Raw genomic sequence first — 25083 nt, 5'->3', positions numbered from 1 at the left:
ATGTTAATCCTATTTAGAGAGCTGAGCCACATGCCAATGCTGAAATGTGGATGGTTACAAAAATAAAATTTATTTTTTTTAAACAGATTAAACAACAATAAACCTAAAAAATCTTGGCCTTGCTCAACATGGATGGAAACCGACCACAATATCCTATGGTACAATAAAATGTATCAAGTGTACCTTTTACACTGGTGCAGGTTTAGGTTTGAATGGCTATTTGAAGAGAGTGCTGAAACATTTCTATACTCCCCAAATTTAAATTGGAATGACAGCCTCTCTGTTGCCAAGATTTGGGAGAGAGTCTCATCCTCATAAATGGCAAGCAATACTGCATTTCCCCTGTATTTATTTAATTAATTTTTAATTTAATTAATATAATGCTGTTATTCATTTCATGTTATCTAAATTAAATTTTATTTTTCATTTAACCACCTGCTAGGTGGCACTTTAGCACGTGGCTCAGATCTGTAAACAGGATTAACATTCTTCTAGCTTCATCTTGTGATTATGCTGATGTACTGATAACCAGTTTATTTCTGGTTGAAATATTTGCAGTAATAAAAAATGGCTCAGATCTGTAAACAGGATTAACATTCTTCTAGCTTCATCTTGTGATTATGCTGATGTACTGATAACCAGTTTATTTCTGGTTGAAATATTTGCAGTAATAAAATTATCATATTCTTGTGAATATGTGTGTCTAATAAACTATGAATCTGTAAAAAATTGTTAAATTATATTGCCAGTATATACACACACACATTTAATATTCAAAATCAGTATACCTGAATCTAGATGGACTATGGATATCATTTTTAAGCATTGCTTCAATAGCTTTAGGTTCACTTTTGATACACCATATCTGTGTGGAAAAATATTAGAGATTATTTTATTCATTGGAGAGAAAAATATAAAATAAAAAGAATATACTTCCTTACAATCAGTTCAAATGATTTGATTAATCATAAATAATCTATGAGTATGCATTTACTGTTACATGCAATGAAAATAAACACAAACTTACAAATATTCATGGATTTAAGAGAAAGAATATCTATAAATACAATATCTTCACTAAAAACAGTGCCTAAATATCTGAAATATTTAACCTGCTTTATAAGTTCCCCATTCAGAATAGCTAATGTTTTCAATATTCCTATTTTCATGATCTTTGTCTTTTTATTGATGATTTTCACAGCAAATTTATTATAGCAGTTATTCATTTCAGACAAGGACTCCTGCAGACTTTTAGTGGATTTATTTAGGAATATAAATCACATGCATAAAGTAAAGAACTGAGATTAACATATTTAATTTTGATATCAGATTGAATGCACTTTTCTTTATAATGGGACACCCCGTATAGATAAGATGAATAACAGTAAAGATAATTTGCACCATTCTCGTACTTGATTTAACATCGAGCCATCTTCCTGTACTTCCTTTGATGCTAACTGATGACTTACAACTCAAAAATACTATCTATTGCTCAATATAATGTCTCATTTATAAGAGATATAATTATAGCATTCTGAATGGCTTTTCTGTTTATCATTTCATCAAATTCATGATATGTACTCTCAAGGAATGTACAGGATATGATAGTACTACAAGAAAAATTTACATCATTACTAACTTCCTATATACAATTTTCATCCAAATAAGTCTGTTACTTGTCAAGACTCCAACATTATCAGATCTTATATTTCTATCATCTAAAGCACTTTGTACTGTATCAATCCACCTATATCTTGGTCTTCCTCTCGGTCGTTTTCCTGCCAACCTGGCAGCGAACACTTGTTTTGCTAATTTTTCCTCGTCCATTCTGTTCAAGTCACCAAACCGCCTGAAATTAGTTCTGCTAACATATTCCTGGATGTTGACAATGTCAAGTTCTTTCCTAATATCCTCGTTTTTAATATGATATTGTCACTGATGCCATCTGTTCACGCCACTAATCTTTCTCAGGACTCTCATATCTGTGGTCTCTAGTCTTTGGTCAAGTGTTTTACTTCTGACCCAGCTCTCAGATCCACAAGTTAAAACTGGTTTGAACACCGTCTTGTATACAGCTAATTTAGTGTTCCGACTAATTTCTCTCTTATTCCATATGAATTTATTCAATTGGCTGCCTACCATACCAGCTTTGTTGGTTCTGTTGTCTATTTCCATATTTAATTTACCATCTTTACTAAAAATCGTGCCTAAGTAGCTGAAATGTTTTACTTGTTCCACAGGTTCTCCATTCACAACACAGTTGACATTTTCAATGATTCTGCCTATTTTCATTGTCTTTGTCTTTTTATTGCTGACGTTCATACCATATCTATTACAACAGCTATTCAATTTAGTCAGAGAATCTTGCAGATTTGTAGCAGATTTATTTAGAAGTATAACATCATCCACATAAAGCAAAGAGCTGACATTAACATCTCCAATTTTGATATCATGTTTAATACAACTTTCCTTCATAATGTGATCCATATAGATAATGAATAGCAGAGGGGATATTGTACATCCTTGTCTCACAACAGATTTAACATTAAACCATCTTCCTGTACTTCCTTCAATTCTAACTGCTGACTTACAACTCAAATAAAGACTAAGTATTGCTTGTTATAATGCCCCATTGACACCATATAACTGTAGCATATTAAATAGCTTCTCTCTTGGCACCTTGTCATATGCCTTTTATAGATAATGAATAACAGAGGGGATAATGTACATCCTTGTCTCACACCAGATTTAACATTAAATCATCTTCCTGTACTTCCTTCAATTCTAACTGCTGACTTACAACTCAAATAAAGACCAAGTATTGCTTGATATAATGCCCCGTTGACACCATATAACTGTAGCATATTGAATAGCTTCTCTCTTGGCACCTTGTCATATGCCTTTTTCAGATTGACAAAACTTAAATACAGATCTTTGTTATATTCCCATGCTTTCTCAACTAACTGTCGTAAAGTGAAGATCTGATCCTGACAGTTTCTATTTGGCCTGAATCCAGCTTGTTTTTCACCAAGCTTTACTTCCACAATTCTTCTCAACCGTTTCTCAAATATACTGGCATAAATCTTGCCCGGAACACTCAGTAGGAAAATACCTCTGTAATTCTCACATTCAGTTTTATTTCCCTTTTTATATATGGGTACTATTAGAGCTCTACTAAAATCATCAGGAATTCGTCCCTCTGTCCAGCCCTTCTGAACTATGCAGTGCAGTCACTGTAAGACTTTTATACCACCATACTTCATTTCTGGTCGAATATCATCTACTCCTGCTGCCTTTCCATATTTCAAACCTTTGATGGCATTTTCTACTTCAAGTATTGATATGTATTCCTGATTGTATGCCTGTTGAGTGTTTTTTTACCACTGTGCTATCACTGCTTATTTCATTTAGCAATTTTTCGAAGTAATTACTCTATACTTCAAGGATATCTTTTTCTCCCATTTTCATGTCACCTTTATCATCTTTAACTCCTTTTACGGTACTCTTTCCTCCATTTCTAAGCTTCTTCAACAAACTCCAGAATATCTTACCACCTTCTTGATATTTATTTTGTATGTTCTTGCCAAATTCCTCCCATGACTTTTGTTTAGCCAGTTTTACACATGTTTGGCCTTCTTACATTTGTCTCTGTATTCTCTAAGAGCACAAGCTGACTTATTTGCTAGGAACTTTTGATATGCTTTCTTCTTTTCCTTCGCTGTCATTCACTTGACTTTCTTACATGTAATACTTTTTAATTTGAAATTCAATTTTATCCTGCTCAAGACTAAATGGTGATCGCTTCCAATTTCAAATCCTCTGTACACTCTGGTGTCCTGCACCAGGGAGAATACATTACTATCAACAATAACATAGTCCATGAGACTTTTCTTATTCCTTGCCTCTTCTCTCCATGTGAATTTGTGCACATTTTTAATAACCAGTCCATGTCCTGAGCAGAAATCCAACAGATATTTGCCATTATTATTAGCTTGCTCTTTTCTCCAAATTTTCCCCAAACATTTTTGTATGTCTGACAATCACTTCCTACTCTGCTATTCAGATCCCCAACAAGGACCCACTTTTCCTTTTTCATTGTGTCAGTAGCTTTCACTAAAGCCTCAAAAAATTCCTCCACTTCTACCTTAGTAGAACCTTCTGTGGGACTATATGTACAAATAAGTCTCATTATCCAATTCCCCCATTCTGAATTTAGCCCACATCACTCAACTTGAGACTGCCTGCCATTCAAGAAGTTTAGCTTCGTATTTAGTGTTGAATACTATGGCTACCCCTTCTTTTCCTTGATTGTTATTGCCTGAATATAACATTTTGTATTTATTGCTCAGAAAGATCTCACCAGTTTTTGTCTTTTTTGTTTTTCACCTCAGAAAGATCTCACCAGTTTTTTATGTCGATCTGGTACTTATCTAATTCCTCAGCTAGCTCCACTTCTTTGCCATTCAGGCTTCTTATGTTGATAGTACCGATCTTTAACTCTGGGGATGTTGAGTTGAGGGTGTGCATCTGGTTATATGCCTTTTTTTTTTTTTTTTTCCCCAGATACAGAGCCTTGACATATTTCCATGATTTCTCATACTGTGTCATAAAGTGAAAATCTGATTTAATGTTTTTTTTTTGATGAATGCTGTTATGTATTCCTGATTGCATTCATTTGCATGTTTTCTACCACCATGCTATCACTGCTTGTTTCATTCAGCAATCTTTCAATTATTATTTTTTTTTAATGTGGTTCCCACCACCAAAAAGTTTTTGCAAACCAGTAGAAGGGTGGTCTGAAAAGTTCTCAGCATAACAATGAAAAAACAAATTTATAATTTCAAAATTATTTTTATTTTTCAACATAATCTCCCTTAAGACTAATACATTTATTCCAGCGATGCTCCAGCACTATTATCCCATCCCTGTAGTGGTTCTCAGTAAGCTCTGCAAAATACCCCTCTACAGCCAAAATCACCTCTTGATTTGAAGAAAAACGCTGACTAGTGAGGAAGAGTTTTAGTTTTGGGAAGAGATAGAAGTCAGAGATAGCCAAATCTGGGGAATAGGGTGGATGTTCCAACAATTCACAGTGCAGATCCCTTAGTTTTCCCATTGCCAAAACACCTTTGTGGGCAGGTGCATTGTCCTGATGAAAGATGATTTTTTCCTTCTGCAAACTGGGTCTTTTCTCACGAATTTTTGTATCTAATCTGGTTAAAAGAGCAGAATAATAATCTGCAGTTATTGTTTTACCCTTTTCAAGATAATTAATAAACAGAATGCCTTTAGCATCCCAAAACACTGATGCCATGACCTTTCCTGCTGATGGAACCAACTTTGTATTCTTTATCGCTGAAAAACTGGCTTCTGTCCACTGTTTTGACTGCTGTTTAGATTCTGGTGTGTAATTAGTAATCCAAGTCTCATCCATAGTAATAAATCGATGCACAAAATCGATTTCATTCTTGTTAAAATGTTCCAAGTACTGTTCAGAGATTTTCATGCGAGTGCATTTTTGATCTGCACAGCACCCACCTTGCACAAAGCGTTTTCATTTGCAATTCTTCGTGCAAAATATATCCTACAAGTTCTTTTGAAATGCCTACAGTTTCAGCAATTTCACGCACTTTGACTCGCCAGTCCTCCAATACCATATCGTGCACTTGATCAAAGATTTCTGGTGTTGTTACACTTTTTGGACATCCTTCACGTGGATCATCTTCAAGGCTGGTATGGCCACGTTTAAACTTAGCAGCCCATTTTTTAATTGTCGAAAATGGACAAGAGTGCCCATAAACTTTTAGGAACTTCGAATGAATTTCTTTTGGCATTAAATTTTCTTTTACAAAAAGAATTGAGTACATGATACTCAATTTTATCCATTTCAAGGGATACAGACAACACTTTTGCTTCAGGCAGCTGTATAAAACAAACTACTTGATAGAATGACTTGCAATTTCACATGGATGCTTATGACAGATGTAGCAACTTAGGAAAAAAAAAAAACCATGCTGATAGTATTGCCATCTATGGTCAAGGCCAAGAACTTTTCAGACCACCCATATAAATTTATACTCTGAGTGGACTAAATATTTTTTTCATTGATTTTATATACATTTTTTAAAATTTATTTTATTTGTTAACAGAGTCCAGAAATTCTGCTTTTGCAGAGACAAAATGTGGAACTTTTTCAAACCACTTCTAGTCTCCAATAAATGATGAGGTGGTCTCACATCAGGTAATGAAATTTATCTGAGGACACCTAACAACAATTACAAACATCCATGCCCATGATGGAATTTGAACCTGCAGCCTGTTGGCTGGAAAGTGGATATGCTAACCACCAGGCCACCCAGGCTGGCAATTACTTTATAGCATCTTGAATATCTTTATCTTCAGTTTTCATGTCACCTTTATCATCTCTGATTTTTTCTTTTGGATTTTAGTCTTATTTTTTGTTAAGCCACAGAGACTATACCTATTTAGACTTAGTTTCATGTTTAAAGATACAAAAATTGAAGAGCAAAAGGGAAGGGAAACATGCAGGGAAGAAAATATGTGAATCTATTTCAGAGCAGAATTATGCACTTGTATAAAGAAAGCATAACAAATTTAGCATAATGAAGCAAGTTCAATCTTGACATATTTAGTGGAGAAGATTGTGTGTGTGCATATTATATAAGAACTTTGTATATAAATGTAACAAAATTCTCAAAAACTTACAGAAGCAAAACTGATGAAGAACATCTGCTCAGGTGTATATTTCTCCAGGCCTGGAAATCGTTTTTCTATTCCATGCTCTTTTATATAGTTTTTATATGCCTGTTTAATCAAGTAAATAATTAATTGTAGCAGATAAATATAACAGCAACTTTAATACATATTATGGCTATGAGTGCTTGACATCATATACAATAATGAAATTAACATTAAAAGCATGTGTTGCAGTTTTTTTTTTTTTTCATTGACATATATTATTATTAGATGGTGCATTTCCATTCTGAAAATATACAAATATCAAAAAAGCCAAAATTTAACTAAAATGAAAATACATGAATAAAAAATGCATCAAACACTTAAAGCAACTATATAAACCCATTTAATAAGCATATAGCATACTTGTTACCAAACCATAGTAAGAGTTCTGTAACATGTATGATGAAGCATTGATGTCTAGTTTTAGTTCATTTCTATAACAAATTCAGGTGCCATGTTTGCAGTTGCCTCATGTGAGACCATTCTCAATGCTTACTGGAGTCCTGACATGGCGTGAATAAAAAGGTATGGGTTCTTGGATTATCCAATTCTTAGCTCACCTACTGCAGTAAAATGCTACAGGTTCATAACCCTAGAATGAGACTGGACATCTTATAAAGTATACAATTAAAAAATAACAGTTAATAATAAGTGTCAACAAGAAAACAACTTGAGAACAAAAATGAACATAAAATGTGTAAATTCTTAGTAGAGCAAGTTGCATATCCCTAATTTGCATTGCAAAGAGAGAATTCAATACATTGGTGAAACAAGAATGCAATTCGATAACCATGTAAGCGAGTACTTGCACTAAGTTACAAGATATAACAGTTTTACAGTCAACTCTCATTACACTATGCTCATATGTCTCCAACATATATGAGTTAAATATAAGAATTCAGAATTGAGGAATCAAGACCATGTTGCTCAGATTTTCATGAATTGTAGACACTCAAACAACACAACTGTACAATAAGCAAGGATTTCTCCCTTGCAGTTCGGACTGGCATCTCCACTCTCCAATAGGATGCAAGTTTGAATTCCATTATGGCAAAGATGTTTGTGAAGTTTCATGTGAAAGACAAATTTCATTACCTAGTGTAAGATCACTGCTCAGCTCTACTTATTGCCCTGAAGTCATCCATGTTTGGCCTCCAGAGCAGGGTTCCTGGCAATGTTCTCTTTCCTTTTTGCTGACCCATGTGCATGCACACACACACACACACAAAAAAAAAACATTTTGTGCATGTTTTCAGAGACCAATGTCTGCACTAAAGTAATATTTCTCATATTGATGTTGCCTTTTTTCATCTAACTATAACCTGTAAAACTGCAAGTCTTAAATTAATTTGATTAAATCTGCACAGCTACAAACATCCCTCACTGTTTTGCATGCGTTCAAGTGACTGTACTGTGTAGACTAGAAAATACATTTTACATCTCAAGCCAGCCTCACATTCATAGATTGTGTACACACACAATCTATGAATGTGAGGCTGAGAAATGATGCTGCAAAGGTCGAGCAGGCCCCAAGTATTTTATTATTATAGCAAGTAAGCTGAACCATAAATGGATGCAGACTTAACAGAAATGAATGAATTAGTAGAGGAGAATGATGAATGCCAGTCAATGAGCCAAACCGTTCTATGCTATCATATAAGAATTTTTAGACAGATTTTGGTGCACCACTACAAATGCAAAAGCAGCATTCCAATGTTGGGCATATTTGAGATTTGTACAAAGTTAGTAAATGCAAGTAAAAAGTAATGTCTTGAGCTTAAAAAAAAAAATTGATGTCAAGCTTTTAGGATGTTGAAGGAGCCAGAGATGTTATGATGATTGTCGAAGAAGAAAGATGTGCTCTCAGATTTTAAGATAAGAGTTATCAACCTGCAAGGAGAAACAGGACTAATCTAGGTAACAATGAAGGAGACTAGGTTGTCACCAAAACCTTGAAATTTGATGTGGTCAAGCACTAAAACTTTTGCTACAGGACTAAGCAGATGGCGTGTGCTATCATCGGCAAAACAATGAACAAGATTTCAGGTTAGTGAGGGAAGGCCATTAATGTATTATGAGGAAGAACATAGATGAGATGGAGTCCTGAAAAACTCCTGGATTAGAAGAGAAATCTAATGAAAAAAAAAAAAAAAAGCCATCCACCATTATATGAACAATCATCAGAGAGTAAACTAACCACACAATTATAACAGGTGAAAAGCATAAGATGACAATTTGCACTGCTGGGTGGATGCTTGTTAAGTATAATATAGTACAGAGATAACAGAGGACAGCTGTTAGTTGTGAAGCACATCTCTTAACTAAAATTGCCAATATACTATCAGCAGCACCAGAAGACTGCTAAATAAGATGTTTGAAATACTTCTGATGTTTTTGTTGTTCTTTCTGTGCATGGCTAGTGATCTGTCCTGGATCTATGTAGGAGTTGGAGGATGATAATGCCAGGAGGTCAGGTTTGTCTTTAGTGTCTTCCAGGGAGGAGCAGGAGCATAAACAGACAGACAAGTTGCACAATGCACTAAATGACATACATTTGCAAGAGACAAGAAAATATGCTATTTGTGCAATAGATGAGTTTATGCATTTAACCCTTTTCAAGTCAGATTTATTAATGATTGAAAATGAGAATTTATTAATAAAACAACCATTTTGCTGTAGGTTGAGAATGAAGGCTATGATTTTTGTCTCTTGCAACATGCTTTTTTTTTCTCTGTCTAACCATTTACATGGCAGGAAATTATTAATAGAGTTGGGAAATTAAGACTTTCATTCCAATATATCTAATTTTTTTAACCTAATCAGAGCAAGTATTTGAACCTAGAGAGTGGAAAGAGCAGTTTAATCATAAAAAAAAGAAGAAGTTATAATGATGAAGTTATACTGCCAAAGGACACAAGGTTGAGAGTGGCTTAGAGAAGAGAATTCCACTGGCAATGAAACTTATATTCAATTATGGTCAGTTACCAAGAAGAGAGATAGATTCAACATTGCATCTCAAAGGAGAACTGGTTAAAAAACTGGTTACTAAACACTCCAGATCTTTCTGGTGTTAAGTAGAGTGGACTATCTAGCATTCTAGTTGGCATACAGATGATAGGTCACTGATTACAGCAAACCAAATACTTCTCTTTCAGCTTGATCAGTATAGAGAGAGAGAGAGAAAAGGATGCTGATTGAAATTGCAGACATTTAAGTCACCAAGAAAGATCTTCACTGTTTTGGCATTGGCTTGTAGGAAAGAAAGCTTCAGGATAAAAAAGACGAGAGTGATTTTTCAGAAGTACAGAAATAGTCAACAGCAAATGAATGATATACCATATTTACTCAAATATAAATTGTACTTTTTTCCCCCAAAATTAAAGTTAAAAAATCATGGTGCAAGATATATACAGGGATTTTTGGAAACTAAAGTTTTTTAGGAAACATCTAAATTAACATTTATAATTAAATCCTCAGTATTCATTATAATTTATAATTGCTCGCATTATTTATAAAATTAACGCATTTAAATTTGAATTATCAACGTTATTGACATGATCGGCCGCTCACCTTCATCATGCGATATATTTGAATCTTTAGCGACAATGCTTCTATAATTAAATTAAAACTGTCCTTTTATCATTTCGGAATCATAAGATCACTATGATTTAAAAAAACAATTGAAAATGGGTATCACTTACCAAGAATTTGTTATTCACTATTGCTGCTTCTGGTCTCCAGAGTGGTTTCAAATTGTGCCAATCTGATTTTGAACCATTGTAGTATCCAACCACCCTTTTTCTTGAACTCTTACATGAATTCCAGAGGGAAATTTCCCCTTCGGCATTGTTTTCCTTTTGAATATTATGTAAGGAAGCAACTTTCTTCCTTACATAATATTTATGTAAGGATGATTGTGCATCACTATTTAAACTTTTTTTTTTTGTGTGAGGTAAACTTTTTAATTTCACTTTTTGTAAAGTAAAATCAGGCAGTGTGAGATATATGCAAGGGTGAGTTATATTCGAGTGAATATGGTATAATGGGGAATGATTTACTTAAGCCAAGTGAGAAGATAAAAATAAAGATTCACACACTTATGCTTAGGGCTCAACTTGCATGAAATAGGGTTTGATGTGATGAATTCCAAGATGGCTGTGCTCGGCTATGATGGTTGTCGGTTATTTATTAGATAATTCTGTCCATCTGTTATACATAGTTGTGGTGTCATGTGGAAATGCTTCTCTTGGTTTGGACTAAAACCCCTAGTAATGCCTGGAAAGATTAACAGTAAATATCATATTATAGACAAATATGGTGTCCCTATGCCGTGATGACTTTATAGAGACAACCAGCTGAGCTCAGTTCGTATCAATATAATAAAACCATATCACAAAGCAATGACTATGGCAACATGGATTGAAGAATCACAGACTCCTGATTTGAACTCTATACTCTGTAGAGCACAGAGTTCATATCAGGAGTCTGTAAATTACCAATGGTGTATTGAGGTTTGTGAAAATGAAGGGTTTATGCAACACTCAGGAGTCAGTATAATACAGAAAACATAGCATACATGTACAGTAGGCCCCAGCCATATCCGAGGTTTCGTTATCCGCAGTTCGAAAAAAAGCATGTGAAATGGTCGAGCACCATGCCGGTTGAAACATGCATATGCGCAGGCTGAAAACTTGTCGAAACATGCTTGTTTTGCTAGTTGCGTGGACTTAAACGTGCATGTTTGTTCATGTTTAGTTTTACTCGAATTGTTGAAGAAAGCAGTCAATTGTTTGTCATTGCAATTAAAAATTGCATTAAATTCAAGCAAATAAATTGTGAAAAATTTAAAAATGGCTTCAAAACCGAGAAGATATGAAGTGCTCAGTATTAGTGAAAAATCAAACATAATCAATATGATTGAAGAAGAAAAAAAGTCAATTGCAACCTTTGCCCAGATCTATAATAAAAACGAATCTTTGATACGTGAAATGTTGAAGAACAAAGAAGAAAACATTCGTGCCAGTCTTTCCATTGCGCCCAAATCTGCAAAAGTTATGGATACAGTGCATGATAAGGCATTACTCAAGGTAGAGAAAGCTTTGAATTTGTGGGTGAAAGACATAACAAGAAAAAGAATTCTTATTGACGGTAACATGTTATGACAAAAAGCATTGATCCTATATGAAGGCATGCAGCTGCAAGAAGAAACAGAAGAGGAAGAAAAGTCATTTACAGCAAAGGCTGGTTGCATAGATTCAAAACTAGGTTTAATCTAAAAAACATAAAAATTACAGGAGAATCTGCATCAACTGATGAGAAAGCTGCTGCATTGTTCCCAGCAGAATTTTAAAAAATTATTGCAGAGAAAGGTTATCATCCTAAGCAAGTTTTTAATTGTGATGAAACCAGCCTCGTTTGAAAGAAAATGCCCCAACGGACCTACATCCATAAAACTGTGAAGCAAGCACCAGGCTTTAAAGCATTTAAGGACAGATTGATGCTGGTACTTTGTGGCAATGTAGCTGGTCATATAATTATACCTGGCCTTGTTTACCGAGCACAGAATCCATGTACTCTTAAAAACAAAAACAAAAGTCATCTGCCTGTTTTTTGGCAATCAAATCTGAAGGCGTGGGTCACAGCCATGTTATTTACGGAATGGTTCCGTTGATGTTTTATTCCGGAGGTGAAAAAATACTTGGAGAGGGAAGGATTACCATTTAAAGTTTTATTGATAATAGACAACGCTCCAGGGAACCCTGAGTTACTAGTCACCGAAGATGAAAATGTTCAAGTGGTTTTCTTCCCACCTAATACGACCTCATTGCTTTAGCCACTCAATCACTTGACGGTAATGACAGTGTCATTAGATGCTTCAAAGTCTCATATGCTTGGCAGGTTTTCGATATAATTCGTGCAATGGTTGAGGATTCTGCTAATGTTGGAGTAATGGAATGCTGGATATCATTCACAATTGCAGATGCAATTGTATTCATCAAGGGAGCAATGAACGAATTGAAACCAGAAAAGGTAACTGCATGCTGGAAGAATTTGTGGAGTGATGCCGTTCATAATTCCCAAGACACCCCTGATATTAACTCACAGATAATAACGATAATTAATACAGCATGGAAAATAGTTGGAGGGAGATTTGATGATATGACAGAAGAATTGAATGATTACATAGATGGACATTGTGAGGTGCTCACTGACGAGGAGTTGAAAGATCTTGCCAAATCTTCTACAGAAGATGACGACGATGAGGATGAAAGTGAACAAGAACCACCAGCATGGACACTCGAAAAATTTGCCATGATATTTTGAATGGCTCAAACATTAAAGGAACAGATAATGGATTATGATTCAATATTGGGGCACAGCATAAAAATTACTCGCACAATAACAGAAGCTTTGGAACATTTGCAGAACCTGTTTGCTAAATTGAAGAGACAAAAACGGCAGCTTCCAAAAACAATGTTTTTTAAAAAAGTCGACAAAACTTCTACTATCGATGATCCTCAGCCATCCACATCATTTGCTCAGTAGGCAAGTAAGCAGCCGACTACCAAAGATTCGGAAGATGAATAAATATGTAGCTGAACACAAGGTGTTCTGATCTCAGTTGATTCCTCCTAATAAGAATAAAAATGTTAATGTTAAGATTTTATTAACAATTACATTCTCATTAGCATATTTTCTCATTTCATTCCACATAATTATTATGTGGGTTAAATTTTATTTGTCTAAAGATGAAGTTTCATTGAATGAGGCAATTTTTTTGGTTTGCTACTTCACCCGTACTACTCAGGGGTGCTTTCTATCACATTTGGGCACACATTCCATTGCTCCTCATAGATTCTAAAGACGATAAAATGGTCTCATGATAATTTTAAATAAATATGTAATATTATTATCGAGGAATTATTATCGATGCTATCTACCGCATTTGGGCACACATTCCAAATGCGGTAGATAGCATCCTTAGCTAGTACGGGTGAAGTGGTAGTCTAGTAGAAATTACCTCATTTAATAAAAAAAACTCTTTGTTTTTATTATTTATTTTGTCATACAATTTAGTGTATATATTATATATTAACTACATAACATATTCACTAAAGCACCCTACAGTCCTAGCGAGTGAGACTAAGTCAATTTACTAATAATTTCCTGCTTCAATTTTGCTATATATACGTGCAAAAATCTGGATCTCACTAGTGGTTCGCTACTATCCACGGTTTCAGGTATCTGCGGAAGACGATAGAACCAAACCCCATGGATACGGGGGGGGGCTACTGTATATACAAAGCACAGAGTAAATAAGTTTACATTCCCTCAAGCATAGTAATAGTCTCCTAAGTGTTTTCATGAGTGGCTACCAAATTTAAAGTAAATTTGTTAAATTCTATATAAAGAAATAACAGTATTTACTTACAAAATATGCTTGCCTTAATCCTCCACAGTCTGCTATGTTTTCACCCAATGTCTTCTTTCCATTCATCTATATAACAGACAAGATATGATGAAAAAAAAAACTGAACATGTGCAAGAGGTAGTATAAAAATAATGCCTCCTACAATGTTATCAGAAAATATGATGATTTATTTAACTATGGCTTTTACGTAAATTAATCTCCCATCTTTCACAAGCATCTTGTCATTTTTCAACAAAATTTCTATCATTGCCTATACATTTTTGCCATCACTGAGTAAGATGCTGTATGCTAACCTCATAAGTCTTTACTCTTAAGTTAAAGCTCTTCATGAATGAACAAAATGCCAAAGATAGTCAGGCACATGCTAGACCTAGGCTAATGATGGGATGAGAAAGTTCAATCTGACATAATGTTGCAACTGTAGTATCCCTAGTGTACAGATTGATGTGAGCTCTGGCACTTTTATGCTAGAAAGAGAACCTCATTTATGTTTCTGCAGGACAAGTCTACAGTTGCTTTTTTTTTTTTTTTTTTTTTTTGACAATTCAGAATGGTAACTGGGGATATGGAGACATGGAGATGTTTTCATATCTCCATGAAACACACATCGATAAAGAGCTCTAGCATGATAAAAACTCTTGGTCATGGACTCATGGATAAAGAAAGACTCAGGATCAACATACAGCATCTCACTCAGCAATGGAAAAAGTGTATAGATAACGATGGAAACTTTGTTCAAAAGCGACAAGATGTCTGTGAAAGCCTTTGTAAAATAAATTATATTTTTGAGGAAAAAAAAAACCCATCACTTTTATACTGCCCTTTATATGTTGCAATTATCTAAAATTACATGCTTACATTTTGTGCAATGCCACAAAAAAGCTCAAAACAAATACTAGAGTATTTGTATTTTTTACAGAGCCCACTATTAAAAATTTCATTATTTTCACCCTCTCTTTCTCTCTGGTATATTTGGATATATATATATATATATACATATATATGATGACAGAATGATCATTGACTCGGTTAACATACATAGTTTTATGAAAAAAATTGAATGACTAGAACCGAGATTTAATTAAAAAGGTTTTAATATAAACACACTACTAGTTTCGGCCTGTGACAGCCTTCTTCAGGTGACATTATAAAAGAAAAAACACTAAACATTGAGGGTTAAAAGACTATGAACATCATAGACAGTCTTTATACATAATTAGCATTAAAACGTTGTAGTTGTATTTGAAGCTGTTCTTTCATTTGTTGCATTGTTGGGAGAGTGCGTGCTTGCTGCATCACGTGAAAGCCAGTACATGATTACAGCTGAATGACTATTTGGGAGGTTGTAGCTTAAGTTGTTATTTAGATGAACAGGATTGAAGATGATTTCTCTCGATTCCACAATTTTTCTCTCTATTTCGTTACTGCAACGGAAGATGTTTGTAGATTTTTCCCAGCAGACTTTGTGACTTTGGTTATCATCATTAGGATTAGTCGAGAAGAGGATATGACTTGATAATGCACTTGCTCGCTGTCTCTTGTAAGTAATGTCTCTCATGTGTTCTTCCATAAGCATTTCGACAGATTTGTCTGTCTGCCCGAAATAAGGAATATCGCAGTCACATAATATTTTATATATACGCCAGGGTATTTGAGTTGATGATGACAAGGTTTTGGGTGGCTAATTAAGGAACGGATCTTTGGAAGTGGAGTGAACAAGGTTCTGATATTGTATTTTTTTAGAACTTTTGCTAATTTATGTGAAACAGTACTTATGTAAGGAATAGATATATTGCTTTTGAATCTATTTGTTTCTTCTGAGTGATGTCTGGGAGGATTAAGAAGGAATTTGTTAATGATTTTCTTGGAATATCCATTAACTTCGAAAGAAGTTTTCAGATGGTTTATTTCTGTAAGCAGTTCATTTGGATCATCAAGAAGAGAACGGGCTCTATGTCCCAAGGTGGAAATTATTCCAAGCTTATGAGGAGGGAAATGATGGGATTGACTGTGCAGATATCTGTTGGTATGTGTGGGTTTTCTATATATCAATATTTTTAGTTTACCAGCAGAAGAGCGAGTCAGTTTGACATCAAGAAAAGGCAAGGAATTATCCGTTTCAAGCTCAGCAGTAAACTTAATATTTTGATGTCGGCTATTGAGATGTTCGAGGAAAACCATAAGGGATTCATGTCCATGGCTCCAAACAATGAAGACATCATCCACATAACGTTTCCAAACTTTAGGTGTTAAAATAAAGGAAGAGATAGCCTTGGTTTCAAAATCTTCTAAGTAAATATTTGCAAGAACAGGAGATAAAGGATTACCCATAGCCAGTCCATGATTTTGTTTGTAAATATTATCTTGAAATTTGAAGTAAAAAGGGAAATCACCTTCCTTTATCAAGAACACTACAGAATTTGTTACATACATCAAGGATATTACAGTTGATGAAAATGACATCATGGCTAGCTTGGACATAACTTCTTTGTTCACTAATGTCCCAACAGATGAAGTCCTAACATTACTCAAGGACAAGTTATCCAAAAAAATGTTAGCCTTGCTTACACATTGCATCAGGTCCGGTTACTTCAATTTCAAGATAATATTTACAAACAAAATCATTTTTTCTTTTATAATGTCACCTGAAGAAGGCTGTCACAGGCCGAAACTAGTAGTGTGTTTATATTAAAACCTTTTTAATTAAATCTCGGTTCTAGTCATTCAATTTTTTTCATAAAACAATACATATATACATATATACATATATATATATATATATATACATACACACACATATATATACACACACATCCAAAAAAAAAAAAAAAATATATGCATATGTATACATATATATATATATATATATATATATACCATATTTTTCCATGTATAAGACAAACCCAACTTTTTTGAACCCAAAATTAAGAAATCAATATTTTAAACATCTCCACTGTCTAATCATACACTCAGTGGGAGAAGGTCCAAACGGTCTCTCTGAAGCTTTATTTCCATGTTCATTTGCATAATTGATGACGTTTAACTTGAATTTTGAAGAATATGGCAATTGTTTTTTTATTTTCGGACATTTTTATGGGCTAGTGCTCAAAACATTGTTAATGCATTAACTTACCCCACCAATGAGTTATAGATGTATGAATGCTTTCACAGTTCTGATTGGTTTATTCAAAATCAGCCGTTAATGATGTCAATCAACAGAGTTAACAAAGGCTAGTAAAATAAATTAGTTTACTAGTCTTTGTTGATTCGCGGAGACAAGGTACCGGCAGTTTCGTCACTGCAACTGCGGGTCTCTCAACCGATTACCCCTCGTGTATAAGATGACCCCCAATTTTTGGTTTAAAAATTTTAGAAAAAAGTATTGTCTTATACATGGAAAAATACGGTATATGCCTCCCCTCATGTGTACCCCTCATGTCATATGTGTGTGTACACACACACACACACACTTATATATATATATGTGTGTGTGTGTGTGTGTGTGTAATTAATTTTTTAATTACATATATATATATACATATATATATATATACATATATATATCAAATTATATATTAGAGCTTTACCCATCTTTACAATGAGTTGCCCTGGTGTTGTACCATCTTTAGACTTGAACTATGTTTCAGGCACAAACTTAATTGTTTGCATACTTGGGATTAGGAGTTAATTAGCCAAGCTTATAAAATTACTTGGTAACCCTAATATATATATATATACCCCCGTGTGTGTGTGTGTGTGTGTGTGTGTGTGTGTGTGTGTGTGTGTGTGTGTGTGTGTGTACATATACACATTGTGTATGTGTGTATATCTTAAACCAAAAGAACCATTTAGTGAGAAGTTTTAATTTTATCTCCAGAGACCATCCCAAATATGTGGACATTGTAGTATAGTACAACACTGAGAAGGGAATAAATACACCATCTCCCAACAGATTCTGCAGACCTCATCTATATTCAAACTTCAACTAAATTATCACCTAGAAAATATCCTGAAATTGGAATTAACAGCTTTTAAAGAATTACAACAAAATAAAAGCATTGTGATAGTTTAAGTGGACAAAGGATATGCAACAGTGGCGATGAACACAGATGAATACATAAGAAAAATTAACACCCTACTAAAAGATTCCAACAACCTATGCAGCCTTAGACTGGGATTCCACATGGCATAGGCATAATAAAACTAGTGACTTAATCAAAAAAAAGTTACTTAACTGACCAGAAGAATTTTAAAAAATATCTAATATTGAAACATACTTTAGTCCCAAACATTGATGGAGCACCAAAATCCACAAACAGGATATTCTGCTATGTCCCATGCAGATAGGAGAGATTCCCTGACCTCAAATTTGGCAAAGTACTTGTCAATCCCAGTAGCTCCATGCATAGGAAAGACAGAATAATATGGGAAGAATAGCTTACATTTTATTGAAAGGGTAAAGGATTTAAATATAGAACCCACAGACATCCAGTTTAGATGTCAGTTTGTTTAATGTTCCTAGGGATGGCAGTGGATCTTCTTCAAAATTTTTTTTTTCCACTGGACACAGTCAGAATATTCAAACACACTGCATGGAAAGCACTTTCTTCATATTTCAGGACAAATATTTAGAACAAACAGAACTTGCCATGGATTCCTCCCATCACTAGTCCTAGCAAATCTCTTTATGGAGAATTTTGAAAATAATGCTATTGAAAATTATCACAAAAAAAACCGAAAGCTTGGTTGTATTATGTTGTGACATTTTTGTTGTTACTTTGGGAATAATAGATGATTTAACTCAATTTAAAGATTATCTGAAAAGCTTGCTCCAAAACATAAATTTCACTTTTGAACTGGAAGGTCACAAAAAATTACTGTTCCTTGATATAGTAAACAAAGAAATAAAGATCAATCTTTTCAGTATTTACATGATCTTTTATATGCAGCTTCACACTATCATCCAGTAAAAAAGATATGCATGATTAAAACATTATGAGATAGTCCACAACATTTCCAGTACATAAAAAAAAAAAAAAAGAAAAAAAAAAGAAGAAGATCTGTGCTACCCGAGGCATACTTTCACCCTCAATGGGTGTTGAAGAAGAGTAACAAAATTCTTAATATGCCTTTGACAGTTCCTTTATATAAACAAGATTTCAAGAATGTATTCACATTACCTCGTAGCTCAGTTAGTATAGACGAAGTGCTTTGGTTGGAAAGACTAGGATTCAATTCCTGTCCATGATGTCAGGAACCTTTATCTGGTCTCTTTCGACTAAAAGTGAGTTATAGCTGGTCTCACACAGAGGTATAGGGTTTTTCGCCAGTCAGTCAATAGTCTCTGGTTGATAAGGATTTTTATATTAAGGTTTGCAAATATTTGTACATTATAATACCTTTTTCTGGATTTCAGGAACTTCATATTTCTCGTACTGATCAACAAAGCATTCTGTTCGCTTGGTATATGTTATCTGGGAACCATTTCTCCACCAAGAGTGAAGATTGCCATTCTTGTCTCGCCTGTGTCCTTTAGGAAAATTAAATATGATTACTTACATGTATTAAGTATAATCAACATAAGAATGATTTAACTGTCATCTGAGAACAACAACAACAATAATAAAAATACTGTAATATCCCAAAAAGACTGCTTGCATTAAAACAAGCAATTAAGCCACTACCATTTAAGATGACTTTCAGGGGAAACTGAGAATTTCAATATCTATATATGTTCTAAATGAGCATGCTGATTTCGACTATTTTGCACTTTTAAAAATGTAAGGCAAACCAGAGTGTCAAACTTTATTTCAAAAATAATCTGAAAGCAATTTCTGGTTTCAGAGTTTTGCTTATGTTATGGAATACTAGCTAACTGCATTATATCTATCATAGTGCAAAACTGTACATAATGCTAATGGCTGAAAGTTTAGCAGCAAGCCCAAACCTATTCTGAAATGATCAAAATTAACATAATGACCAAAACAAAGAAAACAAAGGTAATTAAATAAACTTTTCCAATGTTATTCAAACATTTTCTCTTTAGCTGCATCTGATCTTTGGTATTTCTTATGCATTTCCAACTATGATAAAGAAATCATTCCAAGATTTTACTACCACATCAAGATTTCCAGAAAAATCAATTCTTCTTTTTAAAATTACTATATCTACTAAATTCTTTAAAGATCTTTACAAACATATTTTTTGAGTTACTAGACTCATAACAACATGCATTTTTATGCACATGCTGTTATGAGTGAGTTTTTTCCACAAAAAAAAAAAAAAAACCTAAGATAAGTGACTTTTTTAAACTTACTTATTTGAGCATGTTCAGCAGTATTTTAAACTAGTAAAAAACAGAAGATAGAATATTTACAAAAAAGAAACTAGTAGAACACAAAATTGTTTAAAAATCAGATATTTTCATTTTAAAACTTTGGTGATTGTTGTTCGTGAACAAATAATGCCTGCACAGCAATTTTCACATCAAAATATATACTTTTTATCAGATCAATTTTTCACTATTACTACTATGAACAGCTCTTCAGGATCTGGATTACAAGGACATTGGCCAAAACTATGAACAGAAGAAATTACACATATAAAACAAAATAAAACAGCATTTGTATAAATCTGTTAAAAGAATGATTTTATACTTTATGTCTAAACAATACTTAATGCTCATCTTACATGCATAGCTCATTTCATCTATGTTAAATTGCATGATCTCTAAATCTTCTTATGTAACTTTTATGCAATGTAAGGCATTTTCATCTGAAGTAATATCGTGTCTATCCTTTGTAGTATGGAATGTTAATCCTAATTTTTGTAACTTCTTTTCCAAATATTTTTAATGTGTTCAAATCTGCCTGGCTATCCAAGACAGTACATGCTAGATGTACAATACATTTGATAGATACTTTATTGGTGCATGCAGAAATTAAGAATCCAAGATGAAAGAAACTTTTCTTTACATTCATGAAAGCCGCTTTAAAATTCCAATATTCTTTAAAATGTGCACTAGCTTGTTGATCATATACTGAAAATATGAGAGACCTTATTACCTGGTGCTTGTCAGTGTCAAGCTCAACATTCACTGTTGTGAACTAGCATCGCAACAATTTCCAATCATATCGCTAATGTAATGCAGTTCTTGTGCTCATATTAATTTTTAACAGTACTAACTCAACATCAAATAAAAACAACAATAAATATGACAATTATTATGCTGCTGCTATTTCAAATCAACACTCGTGTTTGTGGAGGGGGAACTGTCACCACAATTAAGTACTTGTAGAAATGATTCCCAATGTAACGAACAAAAGCACTAATGTCCCATCATGTTACCCTCTAGGACTGGTTTAAAGTAGCCTATAGCTGTTTAGCTACAGCTCTTTTAAAATTATCATCTCCCAAATGTTTGGTACGTTAATGTTGAGATTTAATGAATGCTTCATTGCAGATTGCAACTCCAAAAATAAAATGCTATAGTGTCTTTCACTTGCAACAACTTATATGAAACAACATTGCTTTTTTTTTCTATCTAATCATATAAAGGTGTTTGCATGTTTTGCTAGTCATGACTTGCCATAATAATAATAACATGTATTTATGGTTCTCAAGGCAGATGTTAACTGTTTTTCTGATCTGTTCATAATAGGGCAAGATGCAGGCACAATGTACCTTATATATTCTGATATGTCAATGGGTGGATACTGTCCTCAGAAGAACTGATAACAGTTGCTAGTTTGATGAGCGGTTTAAAAGTGTTATGAAAATTGTATTTGTTTAGGACATTAACACATACTATTAACACCTATTATATGAATATAGCAGATGGAATAGTACTGCTGTGATCTTGTATGTACAGGGAGAGGCAAAGTTTATCTATTTTAAAATAATGTTAATTAAAAAAAATGGCATAGATAAACAAGTTCTGTGACAAGAACTGTGTCAATGGAACAAATAATAATGGTCTGATGTGTCAGTATTTTAAGAATATTATATTCATGGCTGGGTGAAGGTGTGATTGTTTAAGTACATTACAGTATGTGTGTTAGTTTTCTACAAATACAAAAAAGATAATGAATCATTTGAAAGATGTGTGACTAATATGCCTAGAAAAGACAAACAATTGATTAATTTCCTATGATGAAATTTTTGGATGTTGGCTGTATAAATGTGCTGAAAATGTATTTAATATGTTGGGACTATGGGGTCAAATACATCATCAACACAGTCCAGCAAGACTGAACATCTGAGTGCGAGGACTCAATTCTGTAAGTGTTCTCTACATAGAAATTGGCTAAAGGGGATAGTGTATATGTATGTGCGTGGTGGTGAACAACCTATTGTTTCATGAGTTGTCTGTATATTTTTCTTTTCCATTTAGAATAAGCAACATAATTAGTGTTTGAATAATTCAAATATGTCGAGGGTGGAGGACTTAAGATCATGAGACTATCTTAGTGGTATATTAGCAAACAGATATGATCATGATGTCTGAATTTTGCAGATCAAGTTTTTGTAAACTAGTTTTAAAATGAACACAATTTTGCTTAGTGAGCAGCAATTATGAATGCTGGCTGTTTAAATACAATTTTTTATGCATAATTCATCACTTAAAATGACTAGACAATCAATTTCTTAAGATTTTTTTTTTTTTTTTATGAAATTCATCTTTCTGCTACCCAATCAATATTTGAATAATTAGTCTCCTATTATGACTACTCTTTTCATGCCAATTTTGTTTTTATTTGGTGGTGCATTTCTTCACTATTAGCACTGATCCACCAGGTGTGTAACACTCCACTATGTAATTAATCTTGTTAGATTCCACCTCACACCAGATGGCTTCAGATTCACTGCCACATGAAATACAATCATAGTTCTCCACTAACTGGATTCAAGTCATGTGATGACTCCTCTCCTATCCTGTCTATCTTTCCTAAAAATATTGCACCCTTTACACTCAATACCAATTAGTATGGCTGATTTTGATAGCAGTCTCACTAATGCCTACAATCTGAAGTACCAACATATTGACCAAGGCAATAAATTCTTATCCCTTTATTTCTGATACTCCTAGCATTCATACAAAAGAACAAGCTACCTGCATGTTCTTTTGTATACTCTTTTCTGCAGTCTGCATGACACGATTGGACAACTTGCAGATCTCTATTCTTCTCTAGTGCTTTATACATGTAGACATCTTTGCACATGCTTTATGGGTCCGAACTGGATGAACACAAAGTCAAAATCGTTCTCTCCTTGTAATCATTTCCATGAAAATGCCCATTCATGTCATTAGCACAATTATATAGCATTGTCACTCTTACACTCATATTCTCACCATTTTTCCCATTAAAATTTTAAGTTTCCCTGACTCTCTGTATTAGATCTCACACCAGTTATTAGTTTTTCAAGACTCGTGATACTAAGCACATTCAGGTGAATGCCGTCCCTCTTATACAAATCTAATCTTCCCTCAAACCTCACTGCAAACATTAAAAAACTCTCATCCATTCCTTCTACACAGCCTATGCATTGAATCGTTTGACATCATAGCCCTTATTAATTCCTTTGTATCATATTAAGGTAATATACTTACTATTTTCACTTTCTCAATCTTCACTCTTGCCTCTTCCAACAACCCTTTTATGTCCTCTTTCATAGTGAACTTATCACTAGTTAAGTCATCAGTACCTACTGCAATTATGATCTCGTTTATTTTTCTTTTCTGTTTTGGAATTCCATGTACTATATTTTTAACTTTAGTTGCTGGAAAACTGGATGTTATAATCTGCTCATCAACAGCATGTTTTATGAGCAAGTCACCATACCAAATAACATCCTTCTTTTTACAAACAACATTACTTACCTGACTTTGGCTTACAGACCTGATTCTGTGCTTTTTTTTATTTTGCTGCTTAATTTTATTTTCCTCCTTATCTTTATTCAAACGCCTCTTGACTTTCTGTAATTCCCATGTCATCTCTCTCTCTCCCCCTCTGATAATCTGCTTTAATTTTGCTATTATGGAGGTTAACTCATTTTCATTAACCGCCTCAATATCTTCAATAAACTCCTTTCTAGTTCTCGATTTTGCTGCTCATTAAATTGTTAGTACCTACATGGGATGACATCTTTGATGATCTGCTTTAATTTCACTATTTTGGAGGTTAATTCATTTTCTATAACCTTAATATGAAGGTAGAATTGTTGAACAAATGTATAATTCCAATAATAATTGTATTGCTCTTTATATTTAGAAAGCAGTTCCTCACCTGATGAAGAACATATTTGGAATTTTTTCACAACTGGATACCTCCCTTTAGAGAGTAAGGTATCAAATTGTGAAAAATGGAAATAAAAATAAATTCACATAACAAGCACAATAAATTGTACAAGATGATTTGTGGATCCATCAATCTATACATCTCAAGGCAGCTCAGTACCTTGATATTCTGGATAATCATGTGCTGCATACACTGTGGAGATTTTATGGAAGACCATTGTTGCTATCAAGATGACAATGCTCCATGCCACAAAGCTGTAGCTGTTATAAAATGATAGAAAGAGATTGGTGTTAAATGACTGCTCTGGCCTGTGCAGAGTCCTGATCTCAACCCCATCAAACACATGTGGGATGAATTGCAGTGGCAATTGAGGTTCAGAGCAGCATGCCCTCAATCTGTTGCTGAAAACTTAGTGCTGCTATGATGGAGGAATGGAGAAAAATTCCACCTGATGTCTGCTGCACATTGATGAAAACCTTCTCTCAAAGGGTGCAGGAGGAGATAAAAGTCAAAAGGTGGTCATATCCAATATTAGATTATCAATTGTAAATTGCTAAATTGTCTGGACAATTATTGATAGTGTGTGTGTGTCTG

The 25083-nt window shown here is 33.9% G+C and overlaps 1 protein-coding gene across 1 annotated transcript in view; it reads right to left on the bottom strand.

Moving 5' to 3' along the window:
* Positions 1 to 25083, bottom strand: part of LOC150094940 (neprilysin-11-like) — a 207126-nt gene that overhangs the window by 15314 nt on the left and 166729 nt on the right. The window contains exons 18-21 of the mRNA XM_090410851.1: positions 19591 to 19721; positions 14192 to 14257; positions 6727 to 6825; positions 789 to 865 (exon numbers count right to left, since the gene is read on the bottom strand). Of these exons, the coding sequence (XP_090266977.1) occupies positions 789 to 865; positions 6727 to 6825; positions 14192 to 14257; positions 19591 to 19721 (373 nt within the window). The remainder of the gene's footprint in view (positions 1 to 788; positions 866 to 6726; positions 6826 to 14191; positions 14258 to 19590; positions 19722 to 25083) is intronic.

Source organism: Typopeltis vanoorti, chromosome 21 (genome assembly GCF_054136105.1).
Source record: "Typopeltis vanoorti isolate ZY-2024b chromosome 21, IOZ_Tvanoo_1.0, whole genome shotgun sequence".
In the NCBI taxonomy this organism is placed as follows: domain Eukaryota; kingdom Metazoa; phylum Arthropoda; class Arachnida; order Uropygi; family Thelyphonidae; genus Typopeltis; species Typopeltis vanoorti.
Note: the sequence above shows the minus strand (reverse complement) of the source record. Positions and strands in the feature narration are given on the sequence as shown.